Source organism: Crocuta crocuta, unplaced genomic scaffold, assembly GCF_008692635.1.
Source record: "Crocuta crocuta isolate KB4526 unplaced genomic scaffold, BGI_CrCroc_1.0 scaffold28, whole genome shotgun sequence".
Lineage (NCBI taxonomy): Eukaryota > Metazoa > Chordata > Mammalia > Carnivora > Hyaenidae > Crocuta > Crocuta crocuta.
In genome coordinates, this window is record NW_027533256.1 from 9,399,974 (window position 1) to 9,417,995 (window position 18,022).

At 45.4% G+C, this 18,022-nt stretch overlaps 1 protein-coding gene across 7 annotated transcripts in view; it reads left to right on the forward strand.

The window, feature by feature from the left end:
* WDFY4 (WDFY family member 4) overlaps positions 1-18,022 on the forward strand; it is a 290,261-nt gene that overhangs the window by 100,086 nt on the left and 172,153 nt on the right. For all 7 annotated transcript variants that reach the window (XM_077746401.1, XM_077746405.1, XM_077746404.1 and 4 more), the window contains 6 exons: positions 183-414; positions 1,738-1,883; positions 2,926-3,037; positions 3,731-3,921; positions 10,564-10,716; positions 17,255-17,328. In XM_077746401.1, coding sequence (XP_077602527.1) covers positions 183-414; positions 1,738-1,883; positions 2,926-3,037; positions 3,731-3,921; positions 10,564-10,716; positions 17,255-17,328 — 908 coding nt within the window. The remainder of the gene's footprint in view (positions 1-182; positions 415-1,737; positions 1,884-2,925; positions 3,038-3,730; positions 3,922-10,563; positions 10,717-17,254; positions 17,329-18,022) is intronic.

The following is an 18,022-nucleotide window of genomic DNA, read 5'->3' on the forward strand; positions in this document are numbered from 1 at the left end:
CACTAGCATTTTGTGAGCGGTTTTACTGCATTTTTTTCAGCTTTGAGAGTGAACTTTTTAATGTTTGTAGATAAAATAAGCTTGTACTTTGAGAGAATAAGGTATATCATTTTATCTCCATAGGTGTTTATTTGATTAATTTGAGGTTAAATCTCTCTCTTTCTACCTTTCAATTTTGACAGATGTTGTATATTCAGGCCTTGCCAGGGACTTTCCTTTCAATGGATCCATCTTCATTTGTGGATGTTTATGGCTATATCTCTACCCCTCGAGTTTGGAAACAGAAGTCATCATTAACATGGCGTCTTGGACCTACATACCTCTTTGAAGAAGCCATCTCGATGGACACTCTGGAAGTTATTAACAAACTTGGCCCAAGATATTGTGGCAACTTCCAAGCTGTGCATGCCCAAGGTATGGAGTGTTTTGATGTATCATGATCTTGCTGATAGTATTTTTTTTAAATGGACATCCAGTTATTTATAGCTTATTTATAAAGAATAAACTCAGTGTAGGTCAGTCATTAGGGAAGACCTCTGTAATTGAATCATTATAAATTTACAACCCAACAGAAAATGTCACAGAAAAGGAAATGACAATATCCTTTAAATTTTGTCTAAAGCACAAATGGAACTCCGAAGCACACAATGAAGGAGAATAGGTAGGCAGTACCATCAGCAAAGAAAGAGAGAAGAGAATGAGATAAATAAGTTACATTCCTTTTAATGAAGAAGCTTTTTAACTAAAGCATACTGTTATCTTCAATTATTAAACAGGCAGACAAACACATCCACATTTTCATTATTGATTGCTGCCTGTTCAAGCAGGGAGTACTGCTCTTTGTGCTCTGTCAAGTCAAGGGGGTCAGCTCCCATCTGGAAAGAATGATGAATGAATTTATGTACAGAAGCCTTGTGCATTGTGAAGGGCGACTGAGCACTGTTGAGTGTTTCTGTCTCCAGGCCCCATGTCTTCTTCAAGCTTCCATTTCCTCTGGCAAATGGCACTGGCCAGAGCCATGCGATGAGGTCAGGTCTAGAGCCAAAATTTTGCCGACTGGTTATTCAGACCATGCCACTCGAGGAGTATGTGTGGTTCTTGACCCAGGGACCAAGGTGCTCATTCCAAGTGAAAGGTTGTCCATGCCATGTAGCTCATTGAAAATCTTAGGGCTTTCAGCCCAGTTGATTTCTTTTCTTTTCTTGTTTTAAATATTTATTTCTTTATTTGGAGAGAGAGAGAGAGCAAGTGGGGGAAAGGGAGAGACATTCCCAAGCAGGCTCTGCAGAGCCTGATGCAGGGCTTGATCCCATGAGCCATGAGATCATGACCTCAGCCAAAACCAAGAGCCAGACATTTAACTGACTGAACCACCTTGGTGTCCTCATTTCTTTTTTTGTAAGTCAGCTTTCTTATCACTTAGCATTTTGGTTTTGGGGAGTGAGGTTACAGCATATCCTTGGTAGATGTGTCAAGCTCTAGTGATTTCACACCTTGAATGCCTCTATTTCATATTAGGGTTAATCTTATGAGATTTTTCCACAGTATTCTAGAAGTGTCAGAGAAGCACAGGTCGGGGGAAAGGTGACATAAACATACACCATACAAACATCCAGTGTAAAAACATAAAATAGTCTCTCAGTGATGACTTCATCATGTAGCCATAGATATTTGTCTTACTAAAGTTGAACTTTCTTTTCCATAACGTGAGAGATGATCAAAGATGTGTTGTTTTAGGAGAGGACCTTGATACAGAAGCGACGCCCCTGCTTACAGAGGAAAAGATTTCCTTTGGCCTTCACATAGCCAGCTCGTCCATCACCAGTGTTACAGACATCAGAAACACTTACAATGAGGTGGACAGTCGCCTGATTGCCAAGGAGGTATACCTTCCACCTTCACCTGCTGCCCCTTTGGGAATCATGATCTCCTAGTGTGCTTTAGTTTTCAGTACTTAAGTGAACACCGATTCACACTGGTGCATGTGTAGACAGATACACCCAGGCATGCTTCCCATCTCATTTGTTAAAATATCACACGCCTCTTCACCCATTAGCATCCCCAAGACTGAACCTTTCATTTATAATTGCTCAGAGGAGAAGGTAGACGCTCTGTATTTTTCACTGTAGAGCAAGAACAAGTGGAATTTGAAAAACATTTGTGACACTGAAAACACTATTGAGCTTCCCTTTTTCTGGATGCAGCTGACCACGCCCCCAACTGCCAACACTGCAAAGCGTTCTGTGGGTTGCCATGTTTATTTTAAAGAGCAAACTTGCAGAAGAGCAAGCCGACACGCTATTAGATGCCATGAAGACGCCGTTAGATGAACTATTTCCTAATTTCTGCATAGAGTGCTCTTTTGCTGAATGCTGAGGAGCTTGAGCTGATGTGTTAACATTCTCTCCACCCTCATGAACAGAAGGCCATCCCCCTTTCCCAAACGGGGGAGATCAGGGATTAGGGCTTGTTGAGCACATAGCTGTGCCTTCCCCACAGAGTACCCCAGATTCCCTCTGCCTGGCCCTCTGAGACTAGTGAGACAAAGGTGGGCAGAGCCTGGACAACGTGGCCTGGGAAGGAGGCAGCCTGGCCTTCGTGGCACTGTTCCACCTCCACACGTCCCTGGGCCCACCTTGCCCTCATGACCTCTTCACTGTGATGTGTGGGATACCTTTGGCACAACGGCATAACCAAACTACTCCCACATGATTAAAGCGCAGCCTGGAAGGCAGGACACAGGAACCTGAAGCTTAGCTTCAGTCTCCCTGAACTTTGGTTCATCTATTATTTATCCACCCCCCTTCACTTACTGAGTGCCAACACAGGACCAGGCCTCGGACACCTCCCCTCCAGGACCTCTTGAACAAAACCTCTTCCGTTTCAGGAAAGTTTCTTGGGACTAATTGTTGCCAATTTCTCTAGATGAACATTTCATCCCGTGACAACGCCATGCCTGTGTTCTTGCTAAGAAATTGTGCTGGCCACCTGTCGGGTTCCCTTCGAACCATTGGAGCCGTGGCTGTGGGCCACTTAGGTAAGTCAGGCCGTGCGCTTTTACTACTATTTGGGAAGATGTGTGTGCGTGGCTGTCATTGCTCGCACAGCCTGGAAGTCTGAGTGGCTCTCCGGTGAGGATGAGAGTTGGCGAGTCAGCCCTGTCAGAGTTGGCCTTCCACATCACCTAGAAGCCGGTTCGAACACCTTGCTGCATCGGGAAAGTGCTAGTGGACTCAGCTACTAACGAGGCTGGCGTCTATGCACAATAGAGCCTAACTAGTGGGACTTTTGACAGAAGCAGTGGTTGCGGTTGTTTGGGTCAAAACAACAGCCAGTTACTATGGGTTGCCAAGAGCAAAGCAGGGGAGTAGCGAAGGCCCAATCTCACAGGATCTGGAGAGCAGGCGAGAGCCAGACGTGGTCAGAGTGACTGGGGGACTGAGGCTCGGAGGGCATGTGGCTAGTCCAGGACTCTGGACTGAGACAGAGGCGGTGATCTGAAGTCCCCCAGGCTGTTTCAGCCTTCTGGTGACCCAGGAAGAACTCGGTGCAGGATCTCTCAGTGAGCTAGGACTTTTAAACCTTGCCTCCTTCCTCCCAGCCTGTCCCATGTGCCTGGATGCCTCTGCTATGAGTGGACAGTGGCACTGGCTGCCTTACAGGCTTCCAGGGGACTCGCCATTACCCCAAAGCTGCAGTCTATTGATTGAATGCCCTTTGCCCCACACAGGCGTAAGGGTGTTTCACTCCATCCCAGCAGCCAGCAGCCTGGACTTCATTGGTGGGCCCACCATCCTCCTGGGCCTCATTTCCTTAGCGACAGATGACCACACCATGTATGCAGCTGTGAAAGTCTTGCACTCTGTCCTGACCAGCAATGTCATGTGTGACCGCCTGATGCAGCACATCTCTGGGTACCAGGTAATTCCACCCTCCCAAGGGGCTGTCCTTCCCAGGGAGCAGGGAAGAGCTTCACTGGCCCTAGTGGACCTTTCCTCCATGGCAACTTCTAGAGAAGGGAAGCCAAGAGGGAAGGGTCTCGAGACTAGTGTCACCACTGCAGGAGGCCAAGGGATGGCCAGGCAGAGAGGAGCTCTGATTGGAATGAGGATGTTCATCTGTACATCTGTACCTTTCAATGAATTCAAGAATCACTGTGGTCCACCCACTTTGCACCTAACATGATGGTTAGGAGCCAAGTTGGAGGAACCAGGGTGCCGGGTTTGAATCCTACCTCTTCCTCAAACTTGCCATCTACCCTTGGATGAGTTGCTTACCCTCTTTGCCGCGGTTTCCTCACTTGTATGATATGGACTATCATAGCTCCTGTATCACGAGGTTGTAGTGAGGGATGAGGTGACTTCATTCAAGCAGAGGGCTTAGAATTATGTCTGCACAGAATAAGGGCTCTGTACATGCCAGCCATCTTTAAGAGAGTTAAAGTTCTTAATCTCTTTGTGCTTCAGTTCCCCTAAGTGTACGGTGGGAATAATAACAGTACTTATTTTGTAGGGTTGTGATGATTAAGAGAATTAATATATGCTGAGTGTTTGGAAGAGTACCTGCTCAGAATGCCTCTGGTTTTTAGTGCTACGTATTATCATTAAAGTCACATAAGACATGTATATTACCCTATAGGACCTTCTTGCATGGCTGGAAAGAAATCACAAAGGGCAGGGCTAGTGTCAAAGTCTAGACAAGGTCACTGGGGTACAAGGGTCATGGTGGTTCCTCCTGGGTGCAACAGGGCTAAGAAAGAGCCTCCTTGTCTCTTTGGCCCCCAAGTCAGAACCTGAGAAGAAGGAAGCTTTGTGGTGTCACTTCAGGCACAGCCCCTCTTGCCTAGATTGCTGTCACAGCTGGGCAGTGGCCCATTCCTTCTGCTTCTCCCTTGAATCTCATTGATACCAGTCCCAGTTCTACACTACAGACCTGATGATTCCTCTTTCTTGTGCAAACCTTTCAAAGGCACCCGGTCATGGATATAATATCCCAAACTCCTTATATTGGATTCTAAAGACTTTTTAAAAACCAGCCACTAACCTGTACTTCAGCTCCATTTCCTGCCCAGCCAGCATACTTTCCTCCCAGAATACTGCATGGTCCTGGACTGCTAACCACATCATATTACTTTGTGTACTTGAGGCCTCGGCTTGGAGTACCATCTCCCTCTCTTCCTCAGGTATACACCTTCTTATCTTCCCAGGTCAAACTCAGATGGCAAAGAGGGTCTCTCCTCCAAACTCTGATCTGAATGTGAATGTATGGCCATCTCTTGACTGCCCTCAGCACTGTGCGTGTGCCCAGTCTAACAGCTCTTACCCGGCACTGTAATGATGACTCTGCACATCTCTGTTATTGTCTAAAGGCTTGGGTGTTTCTTATTCTTTGCTGTTACTAAGACCAAACAGATACTCAATCCATATTTTAATAATAAGTGAATGGACAGGTCTAGGTTTATATTAAAACTCAAGAATTGGGGCTTTTGGTATATTAAAGGTTTTCTTTTTGATCATATTGTTAAAAGCAGCAGTGGTTGGATGTGTTCTACTTTAGCGCACAGAGATTTGCTATGGCTTGAGATTTTGGTAATTATTGTGAGCATTTCCAAAAAGGTGTAAAGCAGTTTCTGCTCTTGTGGGTTTATCCAGAAGAATAAAAAAAGACAACCACCAAAATAACTTTAGTATAAATTAAATGCAACAAGTGTCTGAGGTTCTCTCCCAGAACTACCTACCGCACTCTCTGTGGCTTGGGTGTTCTTCAGCCATTTTCCCAGAAACTCTGGGCTTATGGCGACCTGGAACCCTCACTCACACCCACTGTGGCCTCCTCACTGCTAAGTATAGGGCCTGGCACACTGTGAATCCTCCATGTGTGTTTGTAATATGAACACAGTGCCTGGAGAGAGAGAATGTGCTACAGAGCTACAAAGGCGGCAAACCTCCCATGTGGGACTGGGCTACTTGAGTGTTTCAGGAAGAAAGAGGTGGTAAAGAGAAGGTGGCCCATGGATGGAGTCTGTTTACTCAGTTCACATTGACTGAGCAGCTCCTACGAGCTAGCACTGTGCTACGCAGCAGGAATATGGATGAATAAAATGGGTTTAGTCCCTCTGTGGAACTCATTATCTGTCTCTATTGGCTTGGGCTGTTATAGCAAAAATACCATAGACTTGGTGGCTTCTAAACAACAGAAAGTTATTGTCATAGTTCTATAAGGTGGAAAGTCTAAGATCAAGGTACTGGCAGATTTGGTGTCTGGTGAAAGCCATTTCCTGGTTCATAGATGGCCATCTTTTCACTGTGTTCCCACATGGTGGGAGGGGTAAGGGAGCTCTCTGCTGTCTCTTTTTTTGTAAGTTACATCCAAGTTAGTTAGCATATTGTGCAATAATGATTTTAGGAGTAGTGCTGTCTTTTTTTTAAAGTTTTATTTATTTTTGAGAGGGGGAGAGAGAGAGAGAGAGACAGACAGACAGAGATAGAGAGAGCTTGAATGCACAAGCAGAGGAAGAAAAGAGAGAGGGGGCAGAGGATCCAAAGCAGGCTCTGGACTGACAGTAGCAAGCTCAGTGTGGGGCTTGAACTCACAAACTTTGAGATCACAACCTGAGCTGAAGTTCGACACTCAGCTGACTGAGCCACCCAGACACCCTGGTCTGCAGTTTCGTTTACAAAGGCACCAGTCCCGTTCATAAGGGCTCCATCCTCATGACTAATCACCTCTCACAGGCTCCACTTCCTAATTCCATCATATTGGGGATTGGGTTTCAACATATAAATGTTTTCTTTTTTGGGGGGGGGACACAAGCATTCACAATGTTAACACTGTCTAAGAAGATGGACAAAAAAGCATATTTTTGTGAGACAAAAATTCCCAAAGACTTTATTTGAGTAAAGAACCCATCAGATTCACAGATTTCTTGTACCTGTACAAACGAAGATGGAAGAGGGAAATCTAAAATGCTTCTCATGTCTTACAAAAGAAATATTGCAAATATTTTGTCTGCAGGGCATATCAGAAAGAAGGGCTGGACAGTGGTAGCGCAGGTGGGAAATGGCAGGTTTGAGTAAAGAAACAAGACTACTGTTACTATTACTATTTGCCTTCTTTGACCACTCTTTATAAAGAAAACCTCCATCCTATCTCATCTCTTTCGAGACACCTTTTCTCGTTTTCTGTTTCTTCATAACCTGCATGCCCAAGATCTTTATATACTTGTCATGTCGGTAGTCTGTTTCAGCCCCTAGGTCCCAGGTAGATGTCCCATAAGAGCAGGATGGGGTCTGCTTGTTCACTGGTGCACCCTGAGAGCGCACGGTATGCAGTAGGTGCTCAACGAGGTTTTATGGAATGCATCTGTGAATGCAAATGAGGGTCTTCAATTAAATGGCTTGCTCAAGAGTAAATTTAATCATTTTTAGACTGTTACTCTATTCATTTGCTGGTTTGCTGATTGGACCTAAGAGCATGAAAGCATAAACCTCTCTCTGTGTTTTTTCTGTCAAAACTTTTCTATTATCCTCTTCTCAAATGAGGTGGCATCCAGGCAAGTTTTATAAGTTGGATTTTCATAGCATGGGGAAGAAGGACAGTGTTCCAGACTAACATTAAGAGCACTTAAGGGATCCTGTTCAGGGACTCCATGCAGAGAGGAGGAAGGACAATGATGGGCCAGTACACAATAACCCGGATGGAGAGACAGACAATTACCAGAGCTCTGCTACTCCAAGGGGCATGGGTTTTATTTCGGAAGGGATGAGCAATCATAAGAAGGCTTGGAACAGGGAGAATGAAGGATTCATGCTTTAGAATGACCTTTGAAACCACTAAGGAAGATAGGTCAAAGGGGTGAAAGTTGAACAGGGGACTGAGAGAGAATCCAGCCTGCTATGAGACTGCATTCCTGGCCTGGAAAGGGTCGGGGTCTTTGTGGGAAGTGTGGGCAGATAGCACTGGAAAGCAGCAGCCTGTGCTGTGTGTCCAGAGTGCTGAACACAGGAAGGAAAGAAGATATTTGGGACATGCTAAATCTGAAATGTCTGTATGACATCAGAGGTCAAATGTCGAGTGGGACAGATGGCTCTGAAGCTTGGAGGGGCAAGCCGGGCTAGAGGTATAAATGTGAGAGTCACCAATACCATCATGATGATATTTCACACAAGAGCATTTAAGAAATGGCCAAAGAGAAGGAGTAGAGAGAGAAGAGAGGAGAGCTGAGGAGAAAGCAATAAGGAGCTAGCCACATACAGGCTGGAAATATGATCAAAACCCAACAAAGGAGATTGAGAAGCAGAGGGGAGAGAAACTGAAGAAAGTTTTGTTGAAGAATCTGAAAGAAGGCAGTGTTTCAAGAAGGCAGGTGGGATCAAACAACGCTAAGTGCTGCAAATAACAAAGCAAATAAGGACAGAGATGTCCCTGTTGGATTTGGCACCTGGAAGTCACTGGTGACCTTTCTAAGGTGGATGGACAGGTAGAGCCAGTAGCCATCTGAAGAGGGTTGAAGACGGAGGGTGAAGTGAGGACATGGGGCTAGAGTGTACCTATTAATGTTTCTAGAAGTTGACCTATGAAGAGGAGTAGAGAAATGGAGTCCAAACTAGAAGGATTAGGACTTAAAGGAAGGCTCTTTTTTTAAAAAAAATTTAAAGGTTTTTATTTAGTTTTGAGAGAGAGAGAGAGAGAGAGAGAGTGAGTAGGATGGGGGAAGAGCAGAGATAGAGGGAGACACAGAATCCTCGAAGCAGGCTCTAGGCTCTGAGCTATCAGCACACAGCCTTGACGTGGGGCTCAAACCATGAGATCATGACCTGAGATCAGGAACCCATGAGATCATGACCTGAGCCAAAGTCGGAAGCTTAACTGATTGAGCCATCCAGTCACTCCAAGGAGGGTTCTTTTCAAGGTGAGAAATACTAGAGCATTTTTGTTGATGGGAGGAAATGACAGAAGAGAGAAAGAGAGAGATGGATGAAGCTAGGAAAGAAGAGCTATCCCATGGAGCTTTGTTCTCGAGGAGGTGAGGGGTGGGTTCTAGAAGCCCTGCAGATGGAGACCCTACTTATGACAAGAGAGATGTAACACAGGCAATCTGTAGATCTGGTGTTGGCAGATGAGAGTGTTCGTGTCTGATGGGTTCTGTCTTCTCAACAGAGAAGGTTGGGAAGAGAGGAAAAGAGATGAAATTCTCATCTTTACAATGAAGAACACCAGCTTACTAGAAAATCAGAGTTGACCACCAGGCCAAATGAGGACTACTTTGGCATTTGACACTATTAGTGCAAAGTGAAACCAGTCAGCCTGCATGTGTGATTTTTCCCAAGCAGCCTTCAGCCATCCTAATTATGTCTTAGTAGGGGAGTGAGGAGTAGTCAGATTTCAGATCTATCCAAGAAGTGGCTGGAACAATCTGGAAAGATATTAAGTATTCACTGATCACAAGTGTCTTTAGCAGTTGGGCTGCTATAACAGAATACCAAAGAGTGGGTGTCTTATAAACAACAGAAAGTTATTTCTCAGCATTCTGGAGGCTGGGAAGTCCAAGACCAGGGTCCCAGCATGGCCCCAGCATCCTCCTCTGGATTGCAGATAGCCAACTTCTCATTGGTCCTCACATGAGAGAGATCAGAGGGAGGAAGCGAGCTCTCTTGTAACTCTTAACATGGGTACTAATCCCACCACGAGGCTCTGCCTTCATGACCCCTCTAATCCTAATTACCTCCCGTAGTACCCACCTCCAGATCACAGTTCCCTGAGGGACAGGGTTTCAACACATGAATTTGGGGAAGACACAAATGTGCAGTCTATAACAGCAAGCAGGACTTCCTTTGGAGAGGATGTCTGGGAGGACAGGGCTGGGCAGTGATGATCCAGGCTTAGGGAACTTAGGGAACTGAGTTGTGGATGGAGTGAATGAGAACCCAGATGCCAGTAGATGACTAGGCAGCCTGACTTTTGTATAACTGAGGTCCACAGAGACACCAGGTTAGGTAGGATCCATCTCATTAGTCTCTGAGATGGGTGTGGGCCACAGGGACCCCAGCACCTCCGTCCTCATATGCAAGGTTGCATGTTGCTGCTTTCCTGGGCGTGGCACAGTAGAAAGGCCCATCGGGTGGCTGCAGCCTGAAGTGATGTTGGTGCAGCTGGGCTCATGGGGAGGTGGTAGCTTCCTGGTGACACACCAACATTTGTGGGATGGCTATGAACGCAGGATCCAGTAAAGGAAAATGAGAAAGAACACACAGAAATGTAGGAGGAAACCAAGAGACAGTAGCACTCTGGAAACACGGCGGGGGATAGAATTTCAGGAAGAAGCAGGGGGTCCCTAGTGAGAGGTCAAGTCACACAAGTAGAAAAGTGGACACCAGTGGGGAAGCAGCCCCCGAAGTTGGTGTGTATTTTTCTTCTGGGAACATGGGGACGAGGGAGGCAGCACCAGAGAGCAGAGGGCCTTCAGCCCAGGCTCACCGCACGTGCTGGTGGGAACAAGCAGGTGAAGGAGAAAGGGGTTCTGGTGATGCACTCATGAGCAAACTGCTTTGTAAACTTTTTCAGATAATGGCTTTTCTCCTGAGGAAAAAGACTGCTCTCCTAAACCATCGGAGTTTTCAGCTCATCCTCTCCATTGCTGGCACTGCAGAACTGGGCTTCGGGTCATCTGTTGTCACCAATGTTGGTGTCTTTCAACACATCCTCTGCAATTTTGAGGTAAACTGGAGGTTGGTCATTAGCCCTGAAGGAGTGGGTGTGTGTGACAGTAAAGAAAGTCTGGGGCTTCCTCTACACTCAGCTGCTTGGCTTTCTCAATAGTCATGAGGGTCGGGTCGTGAGAAGGAAAACCTTAAAGGCTTTGGTGCCCAGAGGAGCCTCATTTCTAATTAAATCCTACCACAAATGGGCTTTGTGGCCTTGGGCAAGTCTCTTGATATCTCTGAGTTCTAGTCTTCTAGTGTGTGAAAGGGGAACTATCATCTCTCCCTCACAGGCCAGTGTGGGGGTCAAACCAGATAGTATCTGAGAAGAGATCTTAAAACTGTAGGTTTAAAAAATATATATCCCAGTTCCTTTGAATGGTGCTTCACTGTTGACGGATGTTCTTTGAAAGGGCTGGCTGAGAGACCCTAAGGGCAGACCTGAGGCTAAGTGAGGAGGCCTTCACAGAACTTTGGGTGGATTGCTCCATTCTCAAAGCGCCATTTACTAAGTGCCCACTGGGGTCAGGCATTAGCCATGTTCTGGAGACTTGGTGATAACCAGGATCCGGCCTCTTCACACAGCTGTCTGGGCCCAGGTCAGGACCCTGTTGACACTACGATGTGCTATGTGCTAGGTGCCACAGAGAGACAGGCACAGGGCATCTGGGGAGTGGCATGAGAGCACAGCCAATCAGGTTTCCCGATCAGGGACTCTGGGGCCGAGTCTGGCAGAGTGCATTCAGTGGGGAACGTCCAGGTGGAGTGTACGCTGCTATTTGCACACAGGAGGGATGAGAACAACCACAGGGCTTTGAGAGCAGGTGGCTTGGACAGTGTCTGCAGGGCTGTTTGTCACAGGGAGAGGTGAGACTGGAGGGGGACACAAGACAGGCTGGAGAGGCTGGGCTGCAAGGACATGCGCTTTAGGCAATCCATGCTGGAGTCTGTGGAAGTATTTTAAAAATGGATATTTTTAATCTAAAAAAAATGATATCCTTATTGTAGAATACTTAAAATTACAGAAAAGTAGGGGAGGGGGAACGCTCCTGTTGCTGAGACCCAGATGACTGTTGCCAATTTTTAAGGCATTGCTTTTTTATACTTCCTATGCACAATATACATATTTTTATATCATAGTCATGATCATAGTGTAGATATTATTTTAAGTCCTGCCTTTTTCACATAGTATGGGCATTAAAAGCATTTATTATGGACTCCTCCACCCCCCCCCCCTTTTTTTTTTTTTGGTTTTGGTTAACACACTTTTAATGAAAAGGGAAAGACTAATGTCCCATGTGTCTGCTTTTCACATTTTACAATATTAGGACACTCTGGAGCCTACACCCTTAGAGGAGAAACCATCACTCAAATCAGAACCCTCACTCTCTCCTCCTCAGAACTCCTGTTCCAAATGATCCTGTGTTAAGAGTAAATATTATATCCTGTTACAAGATGGACAGACTGGGACAATACTACCTATAGCTCATCTCCCAAAGTCTGGGACTCTAAGCACCAGACAGTGGCAAAGACATAAGCCCTGGGCCATGGACAGGCAAAATGGGGAGGAAATACATCTTGACAAAGGAAGATGAGGAACATATGAGGGGCCAGGGAATAAATCTAGAAGCACACAAGTACTAGAAAATCCCCTACAATCTGCACTTCATTGCTGCACACCAAGTCACTGAAAGTCCAAAAGAACATTTGTGAGATCATCTAATCATGACCTGGAGGTCTGCTCCCTCACATGATGCCCCTTTCCTAATCTCTTAGGCTCCCAGCAAGCTCTATGCGTTAGCAATGCTCTTCAACTCCATCATTACTCCTTCAACGACCCTCACCAATAATGCTTGTTAAAGATATGAACGTCACATTGAAAAATATTTATTGTGTACTTTTGCAAGTATTGTTCTGAATCAGAATAATGTCTCTTATAGCAAGTTCCTGGATTCTTCAGTATCCCCTATTGTTAGTCTTAGATTATTCTGCTATGTTACTCATATATAAATTCATGTTATTATAGATGACACTGTTTTTTATAGATGGCACTTTTGTACATACATTTTCCTTGCTTTAAAAACTATTTCCTTTGAGTAAATGATCAAAGTTGAATTATAAGGATAAAGGCTTTATAAACAATTTTTATTTTTTTTTATTTTTTTTTAAATATATATATTTTTATTTATTTCTAGGAGAGAGAGANTTTAGACTGTTGATACAATTTGCTAAGTTGCTGGTAACCAAAGATGTTAATTAAAATATCACACGACAGAATTTTATTTAAGGCCTATTACTTTGATGGCAGAAGCCCAAGGTAGGGAGAGTGGGTCATGAGATTGCTACAGACATCCAGGTGAAAAATTTTGAAACCCGAATTTTGGCAAAGGCTGTGGGATAAAGAGGGGGATTAATGAAGCTCCTTATTTGTATTAGAAGTGATATAGAACTGAATGAAAGAATACTGTGTATAACATGGTATAAAAAAGTACAGTGCATTTTGTGGGATGTTGCTGAAAGCTGGATTTAGAGAAAAAATTATAAATGTCAATGTATATATTGGAATAAAGAACAATTTGAAAGTAATGAACAGAACCTTTAGATCAAGAAGTTAGAATGACCAAACAAAAAGAAACACACAGAAACCTTAAACAAAAAAGCAAACAAAAACAAAATTCAGAGGAAGAAGGAAGGAACAAAGAGATGAGAACATGAATTAGGAAAGAAACAAACATAGAAAGGATCAGCAAGGCCCATAACTGGTTCTCGTAACATGAACTTGTTGGGATTGGCCAAGGTGGGGAAGGGAGGAGGAAAGGGGAGGCACAACTAAATAATATTAGGAAGGAAAGGGAAGAATAACCACAGAGGAATGTGCAATTAGAAAGGTAAGAAAAATAAGATTGGCCACTTTGTGCCAATAAATGTGAACACTTAGCTCATTTGAACAATCTCCAAGAAAATTTGTTTTCAAAATTCACTCAAAAAGAGATGAAAACTCAAACGGCCCCATAAGCATCAAACAACAGAATCACAAGTTTAAAATCTTACAAGTAAACAACATCCACAAGGCAAGTCCAGGCCCAGGGTTTCTATAGGGAAGTTCTACCTGTGAGGAAACAGGCCACTGCAACCTTATAAACTCTTCCAAGAAACTGGAAAGGGAGCTCTCCCAGATTATTTTATGAGCTAATCTTGATTGCAGAACCAAAAAAAAAAAAAAATAAGGAAAGAAAGAAAGAAAAAAAAAAAAGACAGTATGGGAAATGAAAAAGTACAGGCCAATCTTATTCATAAATATAGCTACAAAAATCCTAAATAAAATATTAGCTAATTGAACCAGGCCCTGGATCTGGATCTAAGGCTGGATGAAAGGGTTGTAGAGAAAGCCAGGCAGACATGAAATATAGGCTCCCTGTGCACAAAAGGAAATGAGATATGCATAAATGGCCTCACTGCACTGATAAACAAGACAGCATGCCTTGACTGCACACCTGTACCTTCCAGAATGCTGGCTGTGCTCAGGCAGCTTGGCTCTAAAGCATTGCTGTCAGCAGCCCACCCAGAAATTACCAATGGAGGCACCCACCATCCTCCCACTGCCTGCTCCTGGAATGACCATGGGCCCCACCCCATGCTTCTCTGAGTAAACTCTTAAGTAAGCTGGTGCTTTTAAAGCTGGAGTTAAGAAAATAAGCAACCCATAACAACTAGAAGCTAAAAAAATAGAAAAGTAAAACAAAATGAAATAAAATAAAATTTTAAGATTAGGAGGAGGAAATTTCCAAAAGAAGAGAACTTTCACAAATGTCTGCCTACATCAACTAAAGTAAGGACAAGGATGTATAAATGGTCGATTTTGTAATTTGTAAGATTGTGTAAAATTTGGAAGTCACTTGGAGATCAATTGAGGGTCACTGACTGGCCTGGTGAAAGGTAGATTGTGGGGTCATAAGTAAGGTGAAGAGAGGACGATAGAAGTCAAGATAGTCAGTGAGGTTTTGAAGAAGAAAGGAGATGAGAATAGAAGGAAGTTTCAAGACTTAAGGTAAGGGACTTGAGTCTGGTTGTAGGCTGAGGAGGAGGAAGCAGTGGAAAAGGATGGTTAAAAATACCAGTGAGAGAAACACTATTGATGGGACAAATCTTTAAAGGAGAGGGAAGGTTTAGAGACAAGAGAGTGAGCTACAAGAGAAATGGTGGGATCCATGCATAGTGATTGGGACAGATAGTTGAGAGAGAGGAGGGAGACAGGAAGTTGAGAAGCAGGGGAGAGACAGGAAGTTGGGAAGCAGGGGAGAGCAGGAAGTTGAGAAGCAGGGGAGAGACAGGAAGTTGGGAAGTAGGGGAGAGACAGGAAGTTGGGAGGCAGGGGAGAGACAGGAAGTTGAAGTTTTGGGTTCCTTGAAAAAGGGACAGGCCAGCTCATTCTGAGAGTGAGATGGTCCCAGGGATTGGGGAGAGGGCAGAATTTGAGAATCTCCATCTGATGTGCAAAGAAATCTAATCCAGACATCTCACTGCAGTCCTCAGTACAGGGGTTAAGTGACACAGGATAACAACCAACATTCAATTATCCATGATTCCCAAAATTCAGGTACTTGCTATTATGTAATTTCTAAAGAGCCAGGGAGCCTCAAACAGCAGCTTTTTACTGTTCCAGTGCTCTGGAAGAGAAACAGGGATGTGCTTCTGTGAGAAAGGTAAGGGCTCAGGAACACACAAATTGTTAGGTTCAGTCTTAGACTTCCTCAGTTCTCCTGGCTCCCGACACTGAAGCTGGCGTAACATTTGTTCAGCAACTGTCTTCATGAGTGACTATTCCAAGCGTTTAGGCTCTTGGACTCGCACAGACTTGCATGTTGGGATGCCATGTCTGCCTACCCCCACCCCTATTGGGGCCACATCAGCCCACACAAGCTCTCCCAAATGGCAGCTGCCCTCCTCTGCGTGTGCCAGGCAGTGGCTGTGAAACAGGGGCTGGAAATCTGTTAGTGCGTTTCTGGCTTAAGAGCAATCCACATATTTTACCTTGATTTACTCTGCATTCCCTCTTTTAAAGAATTTAATGGATCTGGGACGCCTGGGTGGCTCAGTCGGTTAAGCATCTGACTTTGGCTCAGGTCATGATCTCACGGTTTGTGGGTTCAAGCCCCGCGTCGGGCTCTGTGCTGACAGCTAGCTCAGAACCTGGAGCCTGTCTTCAGATTCTGTATCTCCCTCTCTCTCTGACCCTCCCCGGCTCACGTTCTCTTTCTCTCTCTCTCTCTGTCAGAAATAAATAAAACATTAAAAAAATTTTAATGGATCCTTATTAAGTGCCCATTAAGTGGCATGTGTGGTGCTGGGCCTTGGGGACTGGAGAGGGGTGGTCGCTGCCTTCATGGGCCTCCTCATAAACTTGGGTCCTCTGAGGCTCTTTTGCTTTCACTCTTAAGCAAGAGGTTGGAGCCAAGGCCACATGCCTTTTCAAGTGAGGTCAATTACTGACCCTAGGGGTCACTGTCTGCAGGAGATGCCTGGGGGGAGCATAGGGAGGAAGAGACAAGAGAATGGGCTCCATGGTCAGACAGACCAGGCTCTGAAGCCGGCCTCTGCCAATTAGAAACCATGGAGCGCCAGGCAAGTTACTTAGTCTCTTGAGTCTTCACTCTTCATAGCTACTAAATGCAGATAATGATATCATTTTAGGACTCTATAGGGCACTTCTTGCCTCTAGAACATGGCCTCATTTAGAAGTGTGAGCTTTTTCTGCTGCTCTGTGAATGCATTCTTGCAATATCATGTCAGAACCTTCTCAACCCTGGGCCCTGGGAAATGTCAGGATTTAGAAATAAGAAATAGTAGCACTCTCTAAAAGGAAATGGGCACGAGACATGAAGGCGCGCCATCACCTGTGCCCCAGAAGGATGGTTAGTCGCCGCACTTTGTTTACTGTGAAGGAAAACGGCCTGAGTTATAAAGTTCACTGTCAGAATCACAGTGCATTTCCCCTTGGTGCGCAGCACGCAGTGCTGCTCTATCAGGGAGGGTGTGGGCCGTGCTGCAGGATTTATGGAGGAAAGAAGGGAAGAAAGAGATGCATGCATAAGTTGGGTCCATGGCCGCTGGAGCGTAAAACCAGGCAGCCAAGACTCAGCTTCTAACTCCAGTCCTACGGCTTGCCGGTGACACGTGGGTCCTGTCACTCAACTGGTCTCACTTAGCCTCTGTTGTCTCATCTCTAACTTGGGAAGACTGGTCTTTGCCTTGTCGGCTCCAGCGAGAATGAGCTGCAGTTGGCTACACGGGCAGCAGGACTGAGGGCCAGACATAGGTTAGGGCACGGGTCCTTGGTTCAAGTCCAGACTCACACGGAAGCAGTGGGCAGCAGCAAAGATGGGGAGCAGAGGAATGGCATTCGAGCTCTCCCTCGGACAGGCACTTCTAAGTTCTCAGTGTCGGGAGAGCCGGTCTGATTCCTGAGCAGCTAAATTGTGTTAGCGTTTTCAAGCCTCAGAAGCTCTGGGGCTGCTTATACTGTCTTGGTTTCACTATGTGTTTGCTGTCCCCAGCTCTGGATGAATTCCGCAGACAACCTGGAGCTCTCCCTCTTTTCCCATTTTGTGGAAATCCTTCGATCACCAAGGTAGGCTGGGCTTTGGCAGTGTGGGGTCTGGCACTAATGGGTTCATGCCAGGAAGGGGGACTGAGGGGGCAGGACACCCAGTGGCTCAGCAGCCACAGCCTTTTCCCCTTTCCAGACCACTGGGCTCCCAGGTGACCCAGCATGTCTGTCTGGGTCTGTTTGGGCTGCTGTGCAAAATATGATAGACGGGGTGCCGAATAAACAATAGACGTTTATTCCTCACAGTTCTGGAGGCTGGAAGTCTAACATCTAACATCAAGTCTAACATCACTGGCAGATTCAGTGTCTGGGGAGGGTCCCGCTTCCTGGTTAATAGCAGTCTTCTTACTATAATGTCACCTGGTGGGAGGGGCGAGGGAGCTCTCTGGCATCTCTTTTATAAAGGTTCTAATTCCATCCCTAGGACTCTACTCATGACCTGCTTACCTCCCAAAGACCACACCTCTGAATATGATGGTTAGGTTTTAACACACGAATTTTGGGGGGGACACGAGCATTCAGTCTGTAGCAATGTCCTTCCCAGTAGCTTACTTATGTGGGGCAAGTCTGTCTCCCCCAGTGGATTTGGGCCTCAGGAGGGGACTCCCTAGCTCTGGCAACCAGCAGCCTCTCAGGGGCTCAGTATATGTGGCCAGCAAAGGCAAACACTTCTCTGAGTCCGGTTTGCCTTCCAACCCACTCTCCCTCTAAATGA